At 33.0% G+C, this 25,155-nt stretch overlaps 3 protein-coding genes across 4 annotated transcripts in view; 1 reads left to right on the plus strand and 2 right to left on the minus strand.

Moving 5' to 3' along the window:
* Nucleotides 1–25,155, minus strand: part of LOC125845554 (putative disease resistance RPP13-like protein 1) — a 53,259-nt gene that overhangs the window by 10,272 nt on the left and 17,832 nt on the right. The gene's annotated exons all lie outside the window — the stretch shown is intronic.
* The window catches only part of LOC125844537 (putative disease resistance RPP13-like protein 1), a 73,253-nt gene that overhangs the window by 9,062 nt on the left and 39,036 nt on the right, over nucleotides 1–25,155 (minus strand). Inside the window, exon 2 of the mRNA XM_049523845.1 lies at nucleotides 19,365–19,651. Within this exon, the coding sequence (XP_049379802.1) occupies nucleotides 19,365–19,526 (162 nt within the window). The 5' untranslated portion in view covers nucleotides 19,527–19,651. The remainder of the gene's footprint in view (nucleotides 1–19,364; nucleotides 19,652–25,155) is intronic.
* LOC125845556 (short-chain dehydrogenase/reductase 2b-like) lies at nucleotides 89–13,941 on the plus strand. Of its 2 annotated transcripts, none has more exons than XM_049525095.1 (5): nucleotides 89–107; nucleotides 1,002–1,303; nucleotides 11,849–11,926; nucleotides 12,825–13,007; nucleotides 13,523–13,941. In XM_049525095.1, the coding sequence occupies exons 2-5, from the start codon at nucleotides 1,043–1,045 to the stop codon at nucleotides 13,898–13,900; spliced, it is 900 nt and encodes a 299-aa protein (XP_049381052.1). In that variant the 5' UTR covers nucleotides 89–107; nucleotides 1,002–1,042; the 3' UTR covers nucleotides 13,901–13,941. The 2 variants fall into 2 exon arrangements, with proteins under 2 accessions (XP_049381052.1, XP_049381051.1); XM_049525094.1 differs by lacking the exon at nucleotides 89–107 and adding an exon at nucleotides 226–244.

The following is a 25,155-nucleotide window of genomic DNA, read 5'->3' on the forward strand; positions in this document are numbered from 1 at the left end:
GGATAGGCCTCTGTATTTATCCATAAAATTTAATTACACCAGTAGTAGATAGTAGAACAGAAATTAGGCCTTCCATTGCCAAACCCATTTACAGATTTGTTTTGCAGGTAACTCAATATTTCCAAATCTTCACAAAAATTAATTGATTCTGATTTTTGGTCTTTGATTGTTTACTATATTGTTTGGATTCAGGTGACAGAGTTAGTTAGTGAGAAGTAGCACATCTCTGTTGGAATTAGTTGAGGTCTTGCTATTGTAGTTTGTTGTTCTTAATATCTGTTGTTTCTTGTACCTCGATTATATATCGTATTGTTTTGTTCTAGTTTTTGTATTATTACTATATGTTGTTTCTTGTATCTCAATTATATATCGTATCATTTTGTTCTAGTTTCTGTTTTGTTACTATCTGTTGTTTCTTGGATCTCAATTATATATCCTATTGTTTTGTTCTAGTTTCTATTTTGTTTACTGTCTGTTGTTTTTGTTATTACTATGTACTTCCGTTACTTCTTTTTCAGAACTGTTTTGGACTGTTTTTCCGGAAATAGCCTATCTACCTCTAAGTAGGGGTAATGTATGCATACCCTCCACAAACTCCACTTTGTGGAACTACATTGGGTATGAGAGGTTTTGATTGTCTCAAGGGGATTAAACATTACTATGCTTACATATAAAAAATAATTTTTGGCTTTGTATACATGTATGGTGCAATTTTTCGGGGAGGGGGTGGATCGGATGAACTCCTTTGCATCCCATTAGTTCTACCCCTGACTCGTAGTATGGTAAGAGAGAGGTTTTTTGGGTTTAATAACAGTAGTGTCTAGGTTAGCAGCTGCGGAAACCTCAACTAATCAACTTTATACCGGTAATCAATCCTGTCAATTAAGGCTTAGGTAGATGAAATGAATTCTGATCCGTGAGCTTGTTATTACAAACTCTTGGACTATTAGTCTATACGTTCCTTCGTTTGAAATAGTGTTCTTTTTTCTTCTCCCCGGAAGGATTCCAAAGGAGAAAAGGTTAGAAACATTGGACTTAAGTGATGGGAGATGCTTGTAAGTATGCAGTTGTTACAGGATCAAACAAGGGAATTGGCTTCGAGACTGTTAAGCAGTTCGCCAATTCAGGTGTAACGGTTGTCTTAACAGCCAGAGACGAAAAGAGAGGAACTGAAGCAACATCCTTGCTGAATGAACAAGGATTTTCAAATGTTGTGTTTCATCAGCTTGATGTTCAAGATGCTCAGAGCATTGAGTCCTTGGCAAAGTTCGTACAAACACAATATGGGAGGCTTGATATTCTGGTAACGAACCATTTCTCGTGAAAGTTGCTTAGAGTTATTGGAGATAAATCTATGTATATTGCTCGTGATATGTATGTATTCTTTTAAATTAAATACAGAATTTGAATTATCGCTATTTAGTTTTATCTAACTCGTACCTTCTACTCTACCTACGCCTCTAATTTATTATATTATTATTTTTCTTCAAAGCATATGCCAAATGAAAAAAAGATACGAAATGTGAATCTTGAAAGCATATGCCAATTGAAACACTTATCATTTAGAAAGTCGAAACACACATTTTTATTTTGTATACTGATTTTTTATTCGATAATTGATATTTATATTGAAGTCTTAACTTATTTAAACTCATATCATTAATTTTTTTTCACTATCTTTTTTATTTTTTAAAGAAAAATTATTCTAAACTCGAATATGATATCTCTAATTAATGTGAGAGAATTTTATTCAACTACCACAGTCCTTGTTGAGTACATAAAAGCAAAGATATGACTTGTCTTATTAATTAATTGACTCCCCAACAACCATGGATTATTTCATTCAATTCAAGATTTTAATCTATAGTTTGTTTAAAAGTAGTATAAAGCAAAATAATATAATTATATTAATATTAAAAGTATTTTATAGAAGAAAAAAATCACAAGAAATAATCTTCTTTTCACATATCCTATAAATCTCTTTCATATTCGATTTTTTTAATCACTCCAAGAGAACCATAAAGTTTTAAAATTTATTCCAATATTCTCTTATACAAGAATAATAATAATAAAAAAAAAACCTATTTTTTAGTTCCCTTGAAAAAAACTGAATATTCACCTTGTTACAATTTACGTGTCTTATTTTACACTGATTCCATCTCATGATTTCATATCATGAGATGTGATATCATATTCTCCAAAAACCATGATATGGAATCAGCATGTGATTTCATATCATGATTTGAGATATTTTAATACAACAATTGATCCATGAGTTTATATTTTGTTAAAACAACCCCACATTTATATCTACTAACCATTTGTTTCATATGTAAATAAAATTTATAATCACATCATTACTTTTTAAAATTTATTATTCTCACCAATATAAAATTTATAATTACTTTAAATTTGGTGAATATAAATGATAAAGTAGAAATTCATTTGGTGAATATAAATGAGAACGAAGGGAGTAATACTTTTTTGATTTTTCATAATAAAAGAAAACGTCTTAATCTTATGACTAAGCATAATATTGATAAAAGACAATTTTCATTGGCAGTGCCGCACTTTCTTAATCTTAGTATTTGCAAAATATTCGTTTACATGACTGAAGGATATCAAGTCCAATTGATTGAGGACTTGGGAAAATTTGATCAATTAGTTATTAATATTTAGTCAAGTGGACTAGTTATAATTTTTTTGATTAAATTTTATTAGAAGTGTTTTTGACTCAAACTTGTGGTAACTTTTTAAAATTTTGTTATTCAATAATATTTAACTATTGATTTTTCTTGTAAATAGTTAGAAGTTAGTGATGTTTGTTAATTTTTATCTTAGTGCATTTAACTTCTAAGTTAATATTTACTCACTAATGTATGTTTTTTTCTACTTTATAGGTTATTTGTAAGAGTAGTTGAGAGATATGAGCATATCAAGTACAATTTATGTTCAATTTTTTTTACTTAAATTAAAGTTAGATGAAACAATTATTTAAGTGAAGAACAAATAACTTTGTAATAATTTATTATGCGATTTTATAATTTTTGTTTATTTGATAAGATTGAATAAACAATTGGGGCTATTTTAATAGTTTTACAACTTAAGGGATTTTTATGTTTATGAGAAAATATACAACACAAAAATTTCATATCGCATGTCCAAACAAACCTTCAATTTTATCTCATGATTCCATATCATGATATCATATCATGATTCCACATGGCCAAACGGGCCAATTAAATTATTGAGGTGTTTCACATCCTTTAAGAAAAGAAGATTAAGACATAAAGTAGGCTTAACTTTCCATTTTTACCCTTATTAATTATTATCAAAATTATGATTAAAATAACTAAACATTAATTAATAAATAAATAAATCCAATACTAACTAACGAAGGGTAAAATTGGAAAAACATTCTAAAGTAGTCTTGAAAATTTAACAATTAAGTTAATTTGAAAAAAGAAAAATGTCTCAACAATTCAATTAATATGAAATGGAGGGAGTATGTCAGTTTACTATTGTATCCTTATTTAGTATTTTCATGAAATCAAGTTTTCAATAAATGAACATAAATTAATTTATTTTGGTTAATTAATTGACCAATGAACATGAATTGATCATTTAGTTTTTCTATATTGGTCAAATTCATTCTTTCAAGGCTAATAACTCTCAAGGGTAAAATATAAAGAATAATGTCATTTCTGCATTGATTTTGTGAAATGACAAATATTAAAGATCATCTATTTTTATAAGAACGACATATAAATAGAAATAGAGATGGTATAACTATGAATAATATGCACTAATCACGTGTAATAATAATTAATACAAAAATGAGGAATGTGCACTAATCACGTGTAATCATAATTAGGCTTAATATATGAGCAACCCTTAAAAACTTTTCTTTATATTTCATCGAGATATTCAAACTACAATTTGTTTCAATTGAATATTTAAACTTACTGAACATATGATAAAATATTTCTATCAGATACTCTCAATTCATTTTTTTTTAATGTGTGTTCTTAAGTGTCTATTACACATACTTAGCTTAACCTGGTCGAATATACCATCTTTCTTGATTGTGTGCATAAATCTTAATTGGACAAATTTGACGGTTTACGGCTTATTGAAACTAATGCATATATAATGAAAGAATAAGATGACATATTTTAAATGAATTAGTTATATTCGTATTAGACACTTGAGAACATACACAAGTTTTTTAAAGTCTAAACCAAAAGTGTTTAACATTAACACTTTTTATCATTCTTAATGATTATAAGTCAATTTCACTTGTTAGTAAATGATTGATATTTAATAATAAGAGTAAAATAGTATAAAATGATAAATTATTTCTTAATTTTTAAATTGAACAAATAATATTATAATAAATATTGGAAAAATCTTTTTGGCCAGATGATATTTTATCTATGTTATTTTGCCTTTTTAAACATTTTTATCCTTTTAACTTAAATATCTTTTAACTAAAAAATGGAAAAAAAATCAATTCATTTTAAAATAAAAAAAATATTATAATTTTTTTAATCTTTTGGTCAAATTCTGGCCAAATTTTCTGGCAATTTAGCACTTCCATAAATATTTTTAATCGCCTAAAAGTTTGACCAAACAAACTACTTGACTGCTACATGTATGCATGGTTCCAATTTAATCATGTTTTTTAAAAGTTCACTTGCTTATTTTCTTAAAGAAACCCACTAGCTACCAATTTTGAGGTAAATTAAACTCCTTTTTAAAAATAAAACAAAATAAATGAACATATTGAAATGTGTGATGACTTTGTCTAAAAATAAACTTACAAATATTTTTCTTGAAAATGAAGGTGGTGTTTAGTGCAATTTATGTGCACTTCAATTATTCCTCCAAAAAAATGTTGCTTTTCACCGGTATACATATCAGATAATTTTAATTGTCCATCAAGATTTGAATAAATAAAAAATAACGACATTATTTAGTATCTTTATTTTTTAAAAATATTTTATTTAATATTCAGTATTAATATAATTGATATCCGACTAAATTTAAATTTATGTAAAAAAATTCTACATTAATCACAAAATGCTCCGAAATACTTAGATTCCAAACCCAAAACCCTACGTGAAGAAAATCAAGCTAAAACATTAATCACATGTTGTCTTCACCATTAGTAGAGGCGTATCTAGGATCTCCGCTAGATGGGTGCACGATTACGAAAAATGTATCTCTAATATAAATTTGATCGATTTGACTTTTAGTTTGTAATATGAATCATTAAAGTTTAAAAATCATAGATCTAAAATATATAATACTACTAGTTTTAAATTTTAATATACACATTTGATTTAATTATATAAAAAATTTACAATGCTAAATTTTTTAGGAATTATCAATGTAACAAACACACTTGAAAATTTTGAAAGAATAAAGGAAAAAATCAAAAGAAAAATTAGTTGAAACGACAAAAGTGTAACTGATAAGAAACAAGATAGATATAAGATTTAAATTTCTATCTCTCACTTAGAGTAATGCACCCAATCATCATTGCATTTTTATATGATACTTTGAACATGGGTTCACACATCTATATTTAAATTTTTTTTAAAAAAAATAACACTACTATATATGATCTAGAGAGGGGAGCATGGGTTCACGTGAACCCACGGCACCCCTCTAGATACGCCTCTGAGTCCATTAGTAAATAGTGGGAATTGGAACAAAAAGTTTGTAAATTCTCTTAAAATAATTACAATAAAGTAAAGGCACAATCATTTCCATTCAACTTTTTTTTTTTTTAGGATTTCTCTATCTCAAAATAATCAAGTGTGATTTTAGCAACAAAAGAATTGTCTCAAAATAAATGAAAAATAGTACAGTAATTATTTTCAACTACCCCCTTGTACTCTCTCGATTCTTATTTTATTTGTAGTCTTTACTAAACATTAGATATCCATCTCCATCTGCAGACATAGTTAGTCAAACTATGTTTTAGAGCAATAATATTTTTCTTAAGAGGCGTGCAAATAAAACATGACAAATAAAATAGCCTGAAAAGAGTATCAAAAGTATAACTATTTCATTTAATAGTGCTCAATTCTCAAGAATCATCTAATAAATAAGAGTAACTTAGTAAATTATTTATTATTTTTCTTAATAGACATGAAATAAACTAAAACAGTACTAGTATTATTTTAAGACTAAAGAAATACTCTTGACATATAAAACAATATTTTTATTTATTTAATTAAATCATTAACACGAACAACATCAACGTGAAGGACATCAAATTAAAACGTTAATCACATGTATTTAATTAGTGGGAATTGGAACAAAAGTTGTGTACTATAATATTAAGAAGATAACATCCAATGGAATATATAATACTACTATCATTTATCATCTTGTCCATACTATAATATAATATTAATTTTGTTCTATTCCATTTTATAGGACAAACTTTGAAAAATTGAAATATAGTGGTCAAATGACTTATGGTAGGTACAAATAATGTTTATCTTCTAAATGAAAAATAGTTATTTGTGAATTTTACCCTTATGAAAGGCGATAATATCACTTCATCTATTTCATTTTATGTGACGAGTTTGCAATTTTGTTTTTAAAAACAAAAGTAAAATTAATATGCATGTGCACCATATAATTTAATAATAATTATTTATATTATTAATGTGTATACTTCGGTATACATATATAAAAGATCAATTGTATAATCTGTTTCGGTATATATATACAAAAGAATCAATTGTATAATTTGTGTTTGTATAAAGCGAAAAAGAGAGAAAGACAAAAGAAAACTGGGCAGGGGAAGATCTGTATTTATATAATTATAAGTGTATAAGGACGAAAATATATGTATTCATATTTGTGTATATATTCTCTCGCTTCATACAAACACAAACGCAAATTATGCATTTGTGTTTGTATAAAGTGAGAGAGGCGAGTTAGAGTGGCGAGCGAGATCTGGGAGAGTGACGAGTTCTCTGAGGAGAGAGGCGAACTAAAAGATATGTATATATATAGTTTTCTCTCACTTTATACAAACACAAATGCATTTTATACATTTGTGTTTGTATAAAAGTGAGAGAGGCGAGGGAGAGACTGCAGTGAGAAAACGATAGTGGCAAGCGAGAATTTCAGGGAGGGAGGCGAATGGCAACAGTTTGCTACGGGTTACAATTAAATCAAATTGTGGTTATAACATTTAATTTGAATTAATAGTTTGCTATTTTATACAATTTTTCCTTATTATAATGCTTGTATTATTATTTGATGGGCTATTTGTACGTTATTGCTGCTATGTTTGTAATGGGCCAAGTTTTTACATGGGCCCAGTCTTATAAAATATGCTGGGCTACCTTCATTCAAGACAAGCCCATTTTCTTAGTTAAGAGACCAATTTGGCTGACTGTTGGGCTGGCTCGTGTTGAGTTCCATTGAGATGTAAGATAAAAGGAAAATTAGCTAATTAGATATATATTCATATCATGTTTACTAACTTTTCCTATGGTTTGAAATAATTACATATTATCTCATTAATTATTAATTTCATATCAGTTCGAGTCAAATACACCTAGATACATGTATACAGTAAAATAGGGAGAAAGGTGAGCGAGATCCCCAAATACATGCGAATCACACTACATACATGTATTTAGGATATCAGATATATGGAGAGAAGAGAGTGACGAGTGAGATAAGAGAGAGACAAATGAGAGAGTCAGATACACGCGAATCCACTTAGATAACATTGTTTTTAAAACACATTACACCTAATTTTAGTCTCATGTATATGAACATATCTGAATGGGCTAAATACATGTATCCGAAGTCCAAAATCCGATAGATTCATTATATTACAAAATAAAGTGAATTTAAGTAATCAACTCCTAAACTAGTGGAATTTTTATAAGTTACCATTGAGAATATCAGTCCATAAACTTTACTTTCCATCTATTTAACTCAAGTTATATAAATTAGGAAAAAGGGCTTTTCGGCGACATTTATCAAAAAAAATGGCCGACACAACCTTTCTCTCCTCCTTCCTTCTTCTCATTCTTTTTCGTTGCTCCCTCTTTTCTTTAAAATTTGATGTATTATAAACGTAAATTGTTTCGATCGAATTATAAATAAAAAAATTTAAAATATTATTTAAAATTTGAAATTGTTTAGAGGTGATTTTGAATTGATCGGAATTGAATAGTCAAGTGTATCAGTGTATACTCCATTTTTAGTTAAGCTATATGCCGCCTTTTTGAGTATATCATAATATATAATCAATGAACAACTATATATAGGTAAGTCATATTCAACTTTTTGAATGTATCGTAATATATAGTCAATGAACAACTATGTATAAGTAAGTCATATTTACATTTTTGAGAGTATCATAATATAGTCAACTATACTTTCTATAAATTTTGACTTTTTTTTATGTAAATAAAAATATGATTATATTTATTGTAAATTAATTATTTTAATATATTTAAAATTATTATAGTCAACTTTTTCTATAATAATATCATATGTTCATACATTTTGATTGCTATAATAAAATGTTCTTACCGAGTGATACCATAATTTAGTTGGCTGGCCTCATGTTGAGGAGTTCCATTGAGGTGTAATATACAATCAAATCTTTCTATAACAATATTTTATATGACACTTACGTGATTTCAGAATAAATAAAATACGGAAAAGGCCAAAAATATCCTTGGACTATTCGAAAAGGTTTAAATATACCCTTCATCCATCTATTGTGCTAAAAATACCCCTCAGTCCACCTATTTGGTCCATTTCTACCCTTAAAACTAACCCCCTTTTTTTAAAAAAAATATTATTATTATTTATTACGTGTCATTTTCTTATTGGATAAATTAAATACCAAGTCATTTAATTTCCTCTACCCGCTCCGACCCATTCCAATACCCACAACCCCAAACCCAATTAAATGACCCGTGGATTGATCGCTCTTTCTTTCTCCCTTTAACCCTAATAGTTTTTACTTCTTCCCTCTTTTTTTCTTTAACAATTTCAACACTAATATCAATCAAATGATAAATTTTCCAGTGCAACACTAACTTGAAGTTGAAGCAATAGTTTAATTTCATTTTCGAGGAGAGATCAAACCATATGATACAAAATCAAGCTTTAGCATATTTGAGTAACAAGTTGATAAGATAAAGGCCATTCTTTTAAACTGTAAGAGCAGTGAAGAATAGCAAGTCACCATTCTACCAAATCAGCAGCAAAACACATCTAAACTCTACCAAAAAAACATCAAAACTGATTAAAAAAAACCCTACCAGGAAAACTACACCAAAACCATAACAAAACATAAGCATAATTACACCTAGATTCTACCAAAAACTAAACCAAAACTGTTAAAAAAAACCAGTGGCACAAAGGCAACAAACGTGCACCATAACGAGATAAAAGAATTGAACCAAAATTTGATAACAAACTGCACCAAACCTGGTCCAAAAATGAAAATAAAATTGGTTCAAATTTACTTAATTAACGGTGGAAATACATTCTAATGAAACTTGTGAATTATATCAAGTCCTAAAACGTAAGAACATTAACCAAACTAAATACAATTTCACTCCAAGCTTGAAACTTTCCTCTCTAAGGTAGATGCATAATTCAAATCTATCGATTTAGCCATATCATCCCCTATCTAATTCTTTAACATGTTCCGTTCTTGACGAAGGGCATCCAACAATTTTGTTTTACTGTGGATAAATATCGTCCCATGAAGTGAAAATAGTTTTTTATCTTGCCATTCCCAATAACGACAACCATTCGTTTCATAGCAACAACATTTATAGAACCTACGACCACCATTTGTTGGTGTAAAAAAATTGGCAACCATTCAGCAATGACATATGCGGGGCTCCCCTTCGTCACGCCAAGAAGTAGAAGAAGATTCAGATATTTGAATGGAGAGAAGACTTTCAAAATCAATACTCCTTAGTATTTGTACTAAAAAATTCGAAACTAATTTGATTTGAAATTATAAGAGGGAAGAACAAAGAGTTACTTTGGGTTTAAAGGGAGAAAGAATGAGCGATCAATCCATGGGTCTTTAATTCGGTTTGGGGTTATGGGTATTCCGGTATTGGAATGGGTCGGAGCGGGTAGAGGAAATCAAATGGTTTGATATTTAATTTATCCAATAATAAAATGACACGTAATAAATAATAATAATAATATTTTTTTTAAAAAAAGGGGGTTAGTTTTAAGGGTAGAAATGGACCAAATAGGTGGACTGAGGGGTATTTTTAGCCCAATAAATATATAAAAACTTTATTTAAATCATTTTAAATAGTTCAAGAGTAATTTTGATCATTTTCCAAATAAAATATTATTAAATCTGCACTCCATATTTGTTTTTCTTGAATGAATAATAAATCATGAAAAAGACAAATGTGAAAGGTCCACTACTTTTTATATTTGTACTTATTTTATTTATTTAAGTACTTGTATAGCACTAGCACTATCACTAGCCCGTATACTCCCATTTGCAGAGTTGTTTTGTCTCCATTTGCTGGTAAGTCAAATATTTTTATCTGTCTAGATCTGAGAAAAATGAACTGATTTTGATTTTTTGGTCTTGACTCTTGATTGATTAGATTCAGGTGATTCTTTTCGTCTATCTTAGCCTCAATAATAGACAGAGTTAGTTGTACCTTTTGTTAGTGGGAGGTAGTACATACCTGTTGGAGTTAGTTGAGGTCTCACCTTTGATTATACTAAAGATAATAGTATTGCTCCGGTAGTTTCCTGTCCTTGATTACTGTTACTATCTGTTGTTTCTTTATACATCTTATTGTTTTGTTGTAGTTTCTGTTATGTTACTATTGTTTCTTGTACTTTCATTACTTTTTTTTCGAAATTGCTTTGGACTATTTTTTCTTGAGTCGGATGATTTGTCAGAAATAACCTCTCTATGTATGAGGTTGGGTTAAAGTCTGTGTACACTCTACCTTCTCTATACCGCACTTTGTGGAACTATACTGGCTATGTTGTTGTTAAAACATGAAGAACAGGGGATTCAACAATACTATGTACTATCTATACATGAAAACAGAATTTAAAATTTGGCTTTGTACACACAGTGCAATTTTTCGGGGACGGGGACGGGGACGGGGACGGGGACGGGGTGGTTTGGATGAATCCCTTTGCGCCCCTCTAGCTTTGCCCCTGACTCGTAGTATGGTGAGACAGTTTTTTTGGGTTTAATAACAGTAGTGTCCAGGTTAGTAATCCGGTCAATTAAGGCTTGGGTAGTAATCCGGTCAATTAAGGCTTGGGTAGTAATCCGGTCCAGGTTCGTCTGTGTTGATTTTTCGATTGATGGTTCACAAGGTTGTTGTTTCAACTCTTGGACTATTAGTCTATACCTAACTCTTTCTTCCTATCGCGTTAGTTCGTTTGAAATAGTGTTCTTTTTTCTTCTCTCTGCAGGAAAAAGTTAGAAACTTTGGACTTAAGTGATGGGAGATGTTTGTAGGTATGCAGTTGTTACAGGAGCAAACAGGGGAATTGGCTTCGAGACTGTCAAGCAGCTTGCGAAATCAGGTGTAACGGTTGTCTTAACAGCCAGAAATGAAAAGAGGGGAATGGAAGCAACATCCTTGCTGAATGAACAAGGATTTTCGAATGTTGTGTTTCATCAGCTTGATGTTCAAGATGCTCAGAGCATTGAGTCCTTAGCAAAGTTCAACAAACACAATATGGGAGGCTTGATATTCTGGTAAGAGCATGAACGGATCAATTTCTCGTGCCATCTTGAAGCAAATATAGGGAAGTTGATGATAAGCTTATGCAGGTAAATAATGCTGGAGCTTCTGGAGTTGTAGTTGATGAAGATGTCCTAAGGGCCTTGAATGTAGATCCTGAAGACTGGGTAAGATAATTTGCTGAATGCTTTGTTACATTATTATCGATTTCACATGGTAATTCTATACAATAACAACAACATACGCACTGTAATTCTGTAAATGAGGTCTGGAGAGGGTAAGATGTATGCAGACTTTTTTCCTACCATTGTGGGCGTAGAAAAGTTGTTTTCGATATACCCTTGGCTAGCTATTGAAAATTTTGGTCTACAATCTTTGAGGGAAGCGATAATTGCCTCGTGTGGTCTCTGGTCTTGCTCTGAACTAGTCTTAGAGCGAGGGACTGTTTTATGTCATAACTCTTAAGGATGAGATACAACAAACCTACCCGAGGGCAGTGACAAGAGCTATGATTTTCACTAAGGGGAGTCAAAGTATAAAGAAATGAATATATGGAAAACTCAAGGGATTCAACATATAGTATATATGCATAATTTTTTTTATCTATCTATCTATACAGTGTAATTTTCGAGCAGAGGTGACACCCCTCAGACAAGAGTACTGGATCCGTCATTGCATGAGGGTAATTCCATCCCTAGTCGCTACACCACCCTAGCCTCTCTTTTTGATACCTAGGAAGATACAATTTCTTATTTCGCAGTGATTTCCTTAAAGAGAGAAAAAGAAAAGATTCGTGATCGGGAAGGTTAGAGTAACCAAAGCCATTGGAATTTTTTATTTAATACATTGAAGATATCTGTACTGGTGCCAAAAGTTCATCACGGATGAAAGGACCACTAAGTCGGGATCACCAACTGATATAGTAATATGTACTAATATAATTTAAAAAGAACCGTCTTTTTTGTATACTTTCTCTGGTTACGTTGCTACTGCAGGCTTTATGCTAATCAGAATTATTATATTGATGTAAAGGGGATTTACCTATATGCTTTTTGTTGCAAACAGTTAGCAGGGAAAGCTGTCAACGTCATTCAAGTTGCGATGAAAACAACTTATGAGAGTGCCAAATTATGCTTGGACACTAATTACTATGGTGTTAAGAATGTTACTGAAGCTCTTCTTCCATTGCTGCAAAATTCTCCTTCAGCAAGAATTGTTAATGTCTCCTCCCTTAGAAGTGAATTAAAGGTAATTAAACAAAACTCCATTCCTCTGTACTGATCTTTGCTAACCACTCTCTTAAGCACCTTCGATCTTCCGTTAAGACGATATAGTCACACTGCTAGCTTATTCAAAATATAGGGATTATAGGTGAAGTCTTTCCATTTGCTTAAGTACTGGGGAGCAGAGTTACCTAGTAATTAAATGCGACGATTTAAGGTAACAGAGTGTTTGGATCCACCATCGTTATATGAAAAAAAAGAAAGAAAATAAGCTAGATTTTCTCTTAATGGTAGCTTGTTATATTTCAAGGGATTGTATTGTAACTTCCAAAGGACAAGAACTTTATAATTCTCGACTCATTTTCAGTCCGAAAGCTAAATCTTACAAATAACTTTTTGATAACCATGACGTCCGGACCAACTTGTTTGCACCTGGACTAATTCCACGGGATACTTGCTATCTCCCACTAACGTACAAGTACCGGGTAACTCTGACATATAAAAAGGATTTCTTATTGATTTTGTATCGTTGTAATGCAGCGAGTACCAAACGAGGAGAGGAGAAAGAAGCTAGGAGATGTTGAAAACCTGACAGAAGATAAAATCGACAAGATTCTGCAGAATTTTTTGCATGATCTGAAACAAGATGCTCTCGAGGTGAACGGTTGGCAGATGATGCTACCAGCATATAGCATATCAAAAGTCTCACTCAATGCTTACACTCGAATTCTCGCAAGAAAGTACCCGAAAATGTGTATCAATTGTGTCCATCCTGGATACGTCAACACGGATATAAACTGGCATACAGGAACAATGCCTGTAGAAGAAGGAGCTGAAGGATCTGTCATGCTAGCTCTTTTGCCTGATGGAGGACCTACTGGTTGCTACTTTGATCGTACAGTAGTTGATGAGTTTTAAATAGAACAATAACTACGCCTCAGTCCCAAACAAGTTGGGGTTAGTCACGATGTTTTAGATATAACAATAACTACGCCTCAGTCCCAAACAAGTTGGGGTCAGTTGCGATGTTTTAGATCAAGTCCTGAAATAAGACTATTTATTTCAGTGTCTCTTGGCATTTGGTTGGTGTTCTAGTGGTTGAATTAGTAATTGAAATAATGAGGGAAGCAAAGGATAAAATAATCTTATATTGTATCGTACTGTAATGTATTAATGAGTACAGCGTTTGGATAGATTGTATTGTTCTCCATTATTATATACTGTCACACATCAACAATTTAAATGATAAATCTACAAGAAAAGTAGGATATGAGATAAAACTACTATTAAAAGGCAGGTGATGAGAAGAAAATTTTAAGGTAATGATGCAATACACCGTATTGTTCATTACACAAAATGAGGCGTTTTGTCGTTATCTAATGATGTATTTAAACGATTCGATACAATGAAGTTTAAGTAAATCAAAGCAAACGTTATATCTAAACTATCAATACAATACAACAGGTACCAACCATTCAAACAAGGCGTTAATGGGCGTATCAAATCTAAATGTGATAAGTAAAAGTGAACGGACGGAGAAATTACCATTATTAATAGCAAATGCCAGTAATTCATAACATTTAATAATGCCAGTAAAAAATGACAACATAGCCATAGAAATGCATTCAAACATCACATTGAGTGTAAATGTCACTCTTATGGCAAACAAATGAATAATGATACTATATATAAAGGAGTTACCAGCTAGAGGATCACATGGGTTTGCCTACCATTAAAAAAGGTAGTTAAAAGTGTCAGACAATATTACCCATAAAAACAGATATTTTTACCAAAGTTTTACTTGTAAAATAGTAAGATTGTAGAAAATAAATTACTTGTAGCATTAGTATTAGCCTTACAGGTAAGTCAATATATTTTGTCTTTGAAATGGGATTTTGATTTTTGGTCTTGATTGTTTACTTTAAGTTGTTGCTTAACAATGTTTAGATTCAAGTGATTCTTTCCATCTGTTCAAGCCTCGGTAGACAGAGTTAGTTGAAATCTATGTTGCTAGGAGATAACACATACATGTTGGAATTAGTTGAGGTCTCACTTGTTACTGTCTATTGTATCTATTGTTTCTTGTACCTAGCTCGATTATTGTATTATTTTGATATAGTTTATGTTATGTTATAACTATTTGTTGTTTTTGTTATTATCTGCTGTTTCTTGTACTTTTGTTACTTCTCTTTTTCGGAACTACATCCCCGAGGTTGTTATTTCAAATTTTATAGAGACAATCTCTTTAGACTATTCCAACAAATCTAAACAACATTTCAAATTTCTCACACAGACACACACATAAGAAAAAAGACACGATTTGAAATTCAAATCCACTTCTTCGAGCTTATTCAATCATCGCGAGTTATCTTTCTAATTTGATTTTCCGTACACAAATCTTACATAATCAGTACTCTAACCACTAGTTGAGTCCCAAACATATTTACAAATTGTGTTTGTCAACTTACAAAAGAGGCTTGCACTGGAAACATGAAATAGTATCAGTGGTACAATAATTTTAATCGCCTTTCATATCAGATTCTGGCTTCTACTAACAAAATAAATAATGCACATAGTTCTGCATAGAACATCCTTTAAAAGCTAGGAAGCAGCAAAATTATTGTTTTGCGTAGCTTTTTTAGAACATGTTGATCACTCTAATAGCTGTAAAAGGAAAAAGAAAAATCAGACCTCACACTAAACAAATCTAGAAGCACAAATAAACTATTGCCATTACTTGTATGCTTATGTGAAGATTGTGAAACGAAAAATAAATACAGGAACTTAAGCAGACATAAAAAAACTGATGTAATAATGCAGTCGCATCAAAATTGAAATCAATGTGGTACAACATGGCATAAATAATGGAAGCAGGCATTCAAAGTCGTTTTCACTTTCTTTGAATTTGAAGCTTGATGTAACTCTTATCAAGGTCTTGGCTAACTGATTGAGAAAGTGAGGTTGCATTTCTTAGACCCTAACATATGTTAAGCAATCAATTTTCTTGAGCAAATTATCTCAATTCCTACCTATGCTAGATTTCTTTTTACAAATATAAAGATTTCATCCTGACCTAAAGATATTTCGTCGACTTCACAGAAGCAATAGATTGTACACACACTGGTCAAAAAGAATTAACAAACAATCAAAATATACTAAAGAAATAGAATAACTTACATCTATCGGAGCAACACTCGTTTTAATCATTACAGGTTTTCCCGATGAACATATATGATTTGAGCAATAGACGTACCACACTGCTCAACACGATTTCAAAAAAGTATTAAAAGAAATGACAAAAAAGCTAAGGGAAGTAAACAAAAATAGAATGATTCTGAGGAAAAACAAAAACTTACATTTATTTTAATCATTAAAGGAATTCCTGATCGATATATATGAGGGCAATTTGAGCAATTTCTGGCCAGTATTCGCCCTTGTCAAATTCTAGTAGTGGTTTGAGCAATGGGCATTCGTAAATATATAGTATAGAGAGGGAAGAGGGCATCCCTTTTACCGGAAGAGATTGGAGATTAGGGCAATGGAGGATCTCCAGGTGAGAGAGGGAGGAGGGCAGTGCTGATTCGGAAAGTGATTGGAGATTAGGGAAATTCATTATTTGTAGCGAAGTGAGGTGCGAAAAGGAGGAAAACTGGCCTTGTTCCAGCATTGACTGAATTTGAGGTAAATTACCCACAATAGATAGAGATTGAAGAGAGGTGATGCTTTTGAGAAGTTGGCTGCTTAATGTTTTCACATTCTCTATGGTAAGTCTTTGAATAGAGGAAGGCAACTCCCAATTCTCACCACCAACAATCTCTTCGTCACTGCCATCATGAGATATGTATAACTCAGTGAGACAGGGGAGTCTCTGTAAACGCCACTCCTTTCGGCCATTCACCAGTTTCTTGCAATTAATGATTTGAAGGAGTTGTAAATTGAAGGGCAATCCTCCTTCAGGAAAAGACTCTATTTCTGGACAATGAAACAGACGCAGTTCCTTAACAGATGGAAGGAGTTCCTGCATACGTTCTGGCAGCCACTTCAGCTTCTTGCAGTCACTAATATACAAATACGTCATCTGGGTCCCCCCACATGCCACCGAAAGTTTTTCAACATTCTCACACCTCCAAATATGGAGACTTTCAGTCACAGTAGGAATCAAAAACCTAGTAAGGTTGTGGCAGTTAGATGCATTCAATGTGCGTGCTCTTGGGAGTAACTCAGGTGATACATCATCTATACAATCACATTCTTCCACTTTCAATTCCTCAAGAAACATCTCACCAACTGGCACCTCCAATTTCAAATTCGGGCAATGAGATATCCATATTCTCTTCAAGGTAGTGGGAAGTATGCTAAAAGGAAAGGAGGTAACAGAGTTACAATCACTAATACGTAATTCCTCAATCTGCTTCATTCCCTCAATTTGGGATCTAAACAGCTCAGCATCATCTAAAACAACTCCAACCTTTGGACAACCACTAACTTTAAAACTTTTTAAACTTGAAAGTTGGATGGGTATCTCCAAACTGAGTTCAGGGCAATTTTTAATTAAAAGCTTCTCAAGTCTAGGGAACTCTCCAATTCCTAGTAGGTGCCATTGCTTCCACTCCCGCATATCTTCAAATTCAAGCTTCTCAAGACAGTTAAAAGGCTTTTTGGAGGACAAACTGCCACAGAATTCTTCTGTCACCTCTGTTATTCCATGCATCCCTCTAATGATAAGATATTTCAAAGAAGGAAGCTGTCCTAGTGCCGGCAAGGAATAACAGTCCTTGCAGTTGATAAGAGACAATTTCACCAGCTTAAGAAAAAAAGGATCAGCTAGCCAATTTGGAAATGTTGTCCCTCTATATCCAGTGGTTTTGACTTCTTTTATGTTTTTATGTGGGCGTAGCTCATCAAGAATGTCTCTTTCAGTTTGTGAATTGTCGGCACTACTACTTTCACTCCACTCCAAAGATAACTTGTCAACATGATTCTTCTCCCTCATCTTTGCCTTCACAGCTTCCCTTCTATCAACCACATTTTGCAACTCTACAACTGATACAGATCCATACAAGTTCTGTGCTTCACCCAAATCTTCCATTCTCGAACCACCTAGAAGAAACTTGGCTCCCACTAACACTTGGAGGCTTTTCAACTTGCTCAGATATAGTGGCATCTTCAAGACACGAGTGTTGCTTATGTCAAGATGACGCAAGTTAATCAACTTCTCTATTTGCAACGGTAGCTCCTCAAGATAATCACAAGATGATAGGAGAAGTGTCTCCAAGTTATACAATCCACAAACAGAATCAGGCAACTTTTTAATACATGTCAGAGAAAGGTCCAGAAATCTGAGGAGCTTTAATTTCATAAACAACTCATTTGGCAACTCCTTAATCCCATAACCTGACAATTATAATGCCCTTAAGGATTTTAGTCTTGGCAGTATGTTATGCTGCACCCTCTTGCTTAGAGAGCAACAATTGACATCAATACATATCGGGAGCAATGTCCTCAGCTGCTCCAATTTGTAGAGGGGTGTCAATTTCTCAAACTCACCACCATATGCCATTGTATAAGATAAGTGCCGACATTTTTCCAACATATGAGATCCTTGGCTCTCTTCTAACCTGATACAAAGATTTGAAGATACAATTTGGGACAAATCATTGACAAGGTCATGCATTAAGAATAAATTCTCTATGTTCCCTGCAGAAGGATTTGGGACCCTTTGGAATAATGATCTTGACCTCAACTCGAGAAAGTATTGGTTGCCTGAATCTTCAATTATTTCATCTTCCTGTGGTACCAGACCAGTGGCAATCCACAGATGAATAACTTGTTCTTTCCTAAAGGGATAATCTTTAGGAAATATTGCACAAAATGAAAAGCATTGCTTTAAATGTGCGGGAAGATCAATGTAGCTCAACATCAACGCTGGTAATATGTCATTGTCTCGCAGGTCCCATATTTCACTTCTCAAAATACGTTTCCACTCTTCAGCCTCTGATTTGGAGCGTAACATGCCAGCGAGCGTCTTCAGAGCTAAGGGCAATCCTTTGCACTTAGCTGCAATTTGTTTTCCGACCTCTTCAAGTTCCGGATGTCCCATAGGATCCTTGTTTTCAAATGCATGTCTTTCAAATAAAGACCAAGAGGCTTCAGTAGACAAATTGTCCATGCTAATTTGCTCATTTCCCATCATCAAGGCAACACTCTCTTTACGTGTTGTCACAATGATCTTACTTCCTATATCTCCTTGTACAAAAACATTTCTTAATTCATCCCACTTATTGTAGTTGTCATTCCACACATCATCCAGAACAATAAGAAACGTCTTTCCCTTTAAGCTTTCCTTCAATTTGACTTGTAGCTGGTTAAGATTATCATCAACCTTCAAGTCAGTTGAGCCAATTTCTTGAAGTAACCCTTTTGTTATTCTGAAAGCATCATATGCCTCAGAAACACAAAACCAAGCTTTCAAAACAAAATGTTTCTGCACTCTCTCATCATTGTAAACTGCTTTAGCAAGTGTTGTCTTACCCAGGCCGCCCATTCCAACAATAGGAACTAGAGTCAGCTTTTTTCCACTTGCATCTTCAGACACTAAACGGTCAATCAAATCCTCTATATCATTCTGCCTTCCAAAGATATCAGAATCATCAACCAAAGAAGTTGAAGGTGTTCTAGTTTCTTGTTTAGTTGAACCAAAATGTTCCTTTAAGCCAAGGCGACCAATTTGCTTTTCCAACACCTCCAATGTTTCAATGGTTTCTTCCAACTTCTCCTTTATGTTAAGGAAAAATTCATCAGTCAAGCACAGGTTGAGGTCACTTACTTGTTTGTTGCTTGTTTCTGCAAGATTTTGATGCTGGCCTTCAACCTTAAGCCTCAAAGCTTCATAATTGACTTCTTCTATCAAATTTTCAGCGCCGTCCACAGCATTCTGAAGCTTATTAAACCACTGGCTCACGTGTCGATTTGATGCTTGCTTATTCTCTGCATCACTTAGCACAATCTGAAGACCAAGCAAAATGTCCTCCAGCTTCTGTAAGAGCTGAACATGATCCTTATGCTTCCTAAACATGTTGAGCAGATCACCGTTAGGAGCAAGCCTATCAAAGAGAACATTCAAAGTTGAAGAGAGAAATGCACCACCAACTGCTAACCCAATCTCCATATCTGAAATCTGCAAATCAAAACAAGGAGAACACAAAATGATTCTTTAAGAAGATATATCTTCAAATAGTGTCTGTTAAGAGCTTTATTTTACCCGTTGAATGTTAAGAGTAGTTTGCAAACAAGAATGATCAGTGATTGCTTGTAATTAGTAAAACTATGTTTTAGCTAATTTACAAGAAGCAAACTGTCCTCTTTTCTGTTTTCATAAAGTATGACTAGTTGAATAAACAAAGATTAATTGAGGCAATAGAGGAGGTATCTTTTGCTTTATGTCTATTCATTACTTTTGCTCAGTGTAGCATATCATGAATACGTTTTAGAATTGTGAAGAATTGAAATCTGTTCCATTTTCCTTTTCTCTAAGGTAATATTTTTTCTATGTTTTCTTGAGCCAATGGACTATCCGAAACGACCTATCTACCCTTTAGGTAGTTGTAAGGTTTGCATACACACACCACTTATGGGGTACTTGGTATGTTGTAGGTCCATGTACAACTCTGTCCCAATGGATGAACTGAAAACAACGATCCACCGCTTTATGGAAATGACATAACAAATAAACATCCAACATATAATATAACATGCACCTCATGTAGGGCTCTTATCTAGAGCCGTCAATATGGGCTACGCCCGTTGGGTCGGCCTGGCCTAACCCGTGATTTGATAGGGTTGAGCTACAATTTTTGGAGCCCATTTAGGAAAATGACTTTTTAGCCCGGCTTGAATAAGCCTGTCGATTTGTGGGGCTTGAGAAATATGGATAGGGCCGGCCTGTGGGCCAAATAAAAATTAATTAAAAAATAAAAATAAAATAGAGTATTAAAAATAACAGGAGTTACACTCAAAATCTGTTTAAAGTTTGAAATATTACAATTTAAATACAAATTATGTTTATAAAATATGTTCTACACAAAATAAAGTTCCTAAAATTTCTAGGGAATCACTACATAGGTCATAGCATATGGAATATTATCATAGTTTTTGTGTTTTATTATGATCATTGGAAAACAATTATGTTAATATTTGTATTTAGCTATTTATGTTTTTACTTGAAATCAAACTTAATAAGTATTATATAGATAATTTTATTTGTATATTTGATTAACAAGTAGTAACACTAGACGATATTTATGATAAAATTTTAAAATTATAATTTAATTTAAAAAATTATAAAAATTATATTTTTAAGAAAAGAGGGCTGACCCGGCAAAACATGTAGCCCACACACTTGTGGGTTGGGCCGATCATTTTCTGACCACATAAAAAATGGACCCGGCAAATTGCAAAGCCTGTATGGTTAGCCCAGATGGGGTGGGCCAGCCCATATTGACAGCTCTACTCTTATCCCCTCATTAAATTTTATGTCACGTAGAATTTATGTGTCTAATTATTCAACTTTATACAAATTCAAGAGATTACTTGTTAATATCAAAAGTTGGAGGACAAAAAAAATTGTCCTTTTTTTTTTTTTCTCTTTTCCACTAGTATGACTTTTCATACAACAAGAACGTCTTTTATCTCAATTGAATAATTGAGACAAAAGAGGAAGGATATTTTATTTATTTTGGTGGGTGGGTGGGGGATGTGGACAGCCATAGAAGAAAAAAGAATCAAAACTGTCCCCTTTTTTTTAAATATTTTTTTTTTATCGAAAGTATCACTTTTCACCCAACAACAACACTTTATCTTCATAATGTTTTATTTTCATTTCTTACTTTACTTTACTATCATAAATCATATATTTATATAAAAGAGAATCCTAGGCCCACCTATGTTGCGCCACTATAAATTAAGATTTCCTTTTAAATTTATTTATTTCCAAAACTAGCGTTTTCTTTTTATGAAAAGTTGTGACTTTTAGGAAAATTTGTGACGTTTGAAAAGTTATGACTTTTATGTAAGGTTGTGACCTTTCTGAAGGGTTGTAACTTTTCCATAATGTTGTTACCTTTTCGATAAGGCACAATAAACATTTGTTCACACCACCCTATGTTTTCTATAAATAGAGAAATTTCCTGCCCCTATAATTTGTAGGTTTTTTCCTGTCACGCCCCGAGCCTACACCCTGGGCGGGACTGGCACTCGAAGACCATTGCTGGCCCCAAGCGAACCATTGGCCTGACTTACTTAACTCAGTGGAAAACCTAACTCAACAGAATAACTCCATGCAATGAAAGGTCATAAAACAACCCAACTGATAAAATCTTGGCCAAAAGGCAACTTGAATCTCAAAATAGAATATTTATATATATACATAAATGAGAGACTCAATACTAACTGACTGACTGACTGTCTATGAAGCCTCTATAACACTGAGATGGATGTTGGGACTGACCCCGCAACATCCTTATAAAACAAAATTAAAAGAACAAAATAATCGAGTCCTCCGGAATGCAAAAAGGCTCACCACTGACTCGGAAGTGCTCAGCTGGATCAACCACGTGCTGAATGCTGATCCTGGGTACCTGCGTCTGCATCATAACAAGATGTAGGCCAACTGACATTAGTATATTAAATGTACGAGTATGCGAGTTGGAAAGCTAAACAACAACTTAAGCTTGAAAGGAATACAAAAGAAAACTTACCTTGGCTTTGTTCAACTCATGAATAATTGAATTCAATATAAAGCGATAAGACACATGCAATATATATAAAGCTTGTAAAACTATTTAAAACATGACGTAAAAATCATATTTATAATATCATAAAAAAATACCATGCTCCCTCTCAAAGTCTACTTGTGCAATGCATGAATGAAGTCCCATACCCCTATCCATACTAAGTAGAACCCCTCGAGGAACCATGCAATTTCTACTGTGGGAGTTTCTCTAACCGACAGCCACTACTATAAGCCTAAGTGGTGATACAACGTCTTGCCCACGCTGCCAGAACTATCCTATACTTTGCCGTCATATAGAACGCTTTAACTTAGTGGATCCACTAGCTTAACTTTACGTGATCATCTAAAAAGTATGACCCGTTAAATCCCATGTTGGCTACATGGTTCTTATGGAGAGTTGAGTTAATATGAACTCGTGTCCCCAATTCGGTGCTCAAGACTACTCCCAAAAAAATATACTTTAGCTCATATGTTTTAAAACAAACTTCTTTAGTTTGAGATGATTACTCAAAATTTAACTTAAAATCTCTCTTGGAATCGATGTTCCCTTTCTTGCTCAAATGTGAAAACATTTATAGACTTCTTTGGGAATACTTAGTTCCCTAATAACTTTTGAAAAATGAACTTAACTCTATACTCTTGGCTTAACTTGAAACTCTATACTCTTTACTTAACTTGGAACTCTATACTCTTTACTTAACTTGAAACTCTATACTCTTTAAACGAAGTTAAAACGTTCAATAAAGACTCTTAAAAACTTTAAAGACTTGCTTTGACTTACTTCTTAACTTCTAAGCTTGACTCTAACTTCACTTAACTTTGATCCTAACTTTCCTCAAATTGGATTATGAATTCAAGGGTAATGATCTCATGTTTATGGATGAGTTGTGATGTTTAGATGTACCTTAGAGTGTTGAAAACAACTATAAAACATAGGTACATTACCAAGAAACATGTATGAAAAAGTGGGGAAGGAATGGGAAGGATTGGCGTCCTTGGCGCTTTGAGAGGCGCGGAGCGCCAGCCCTCAGATTTCAGAGGGGTCTGCTGGGCGCTCTGCATGGCGCGCTGCCCCAAGGGGGAAACTTCAGAGTTCCTTTTGGGGCGCACTGGCTGGCGCAACGCCCAAGCCTTTTCCCCTGAAAATCCGACTTTTCTCCTTAGTTTCTCCAACTCTAAACCTTCTTAACTTCAAAGGTTCCAGCCCCAAACACTTAGAATCATAAAACCCCTTAATATACAATAGATTCAACTCGAAATCACAACCGGAAACATGCACCAAACCAACAAGAAACTTCAACAACACAACCACAACTTCAACCAACACAACCACAAACTTCAACAAACACAATCAATCTTTTCTCGGAATTAAAACGAGTTTGGCGTGTGGGGGAATGAACCAACCCAACACTATGATCTCACATACCTTAATAGGGATCACCCCCGACGAAATCCACGACGATCTTGACGAACCTTGCTTCTTCTTCTCTTTCTCCTCTTCTCTCAAAATCCCTAACTCTCACTTTTCAAAAGGGAAAACTGAATTAAAATCAGTCTAAACCCTTAATATAACCAAAAGAAATGGTTAGGGAAAAGACCAAAATACCCTTACAAATTCGGACTAAACTGCCCCGTGCCAACAACCCAGCTTCCAAAGGGCATAACTCACTCATACAAACTCGAAATCGAGAAAAATCGGCGGCGTTGGAAAGATCATTCCAAGAGCTTTCCAAACATAACTGGAAATACATAACTCATCCTGATCTAGGAGTTATGACTGTTTGAAGTTGACCAAAAACTCACTTTTTCCATACTTAGCCAAATTTCCAGATTGTGAATTCTTTCCAAAAATGACTATTTCCAATTTCAAGCTTCTTCATAGTTATTTCCAATTGCAAGACGTGACATTTCCCGCTATAGGGTAGTCAAATTCAAATACATTAATTAAGTTTTTATGAAGTTTGTTTTTATTCTTAAAAGTTTTCTTCCTCCTAATTTATGGAACTTAATATTTGCTATAAGTCATAGTTATTTATGTAACTATGGCAATTTATTTTTCCTATTTTGGTGACATTTTTTTTAACTCTGTTAAAGTTTAGGCAAGGATGATTGAAAATTGATCTTCTCTTTTGTCCCTTTCTACTGGTTTCTTCATATAAAAAAAAGAAAATTGATTTCAATTGCATTGCGACATTACTACTCTTGGACCTCTCAGTGCACAACTCATAACACTGCTGAAATGGTTTATTGTTAAATTCATTACATTTGGTTGTTTAGTAATCAAATCTTTTATTTTTGCCACTATTATTTGTATGTTTTTTTTAATTCAAATACATTAATTAAGCTTCTTATGAGGTGTGTTTCATTCCTCAATGTTTTCTTC

The sequence above is a fragment of the Solanum stenotomum genome, chromosome 11 (genome assembly GCF_019186545.1).
Source record: "Solanum stenotomum isolate F172 chromosome 11, ASM1918654v1, whole genome shotgun sequence".
Lineage (NCBI taxonomy): Eukaryota > Viridiplantae > Streptophyta > Magnoliopsida > Solanales > Solanaceae > Solanum > Solanum stenotomum.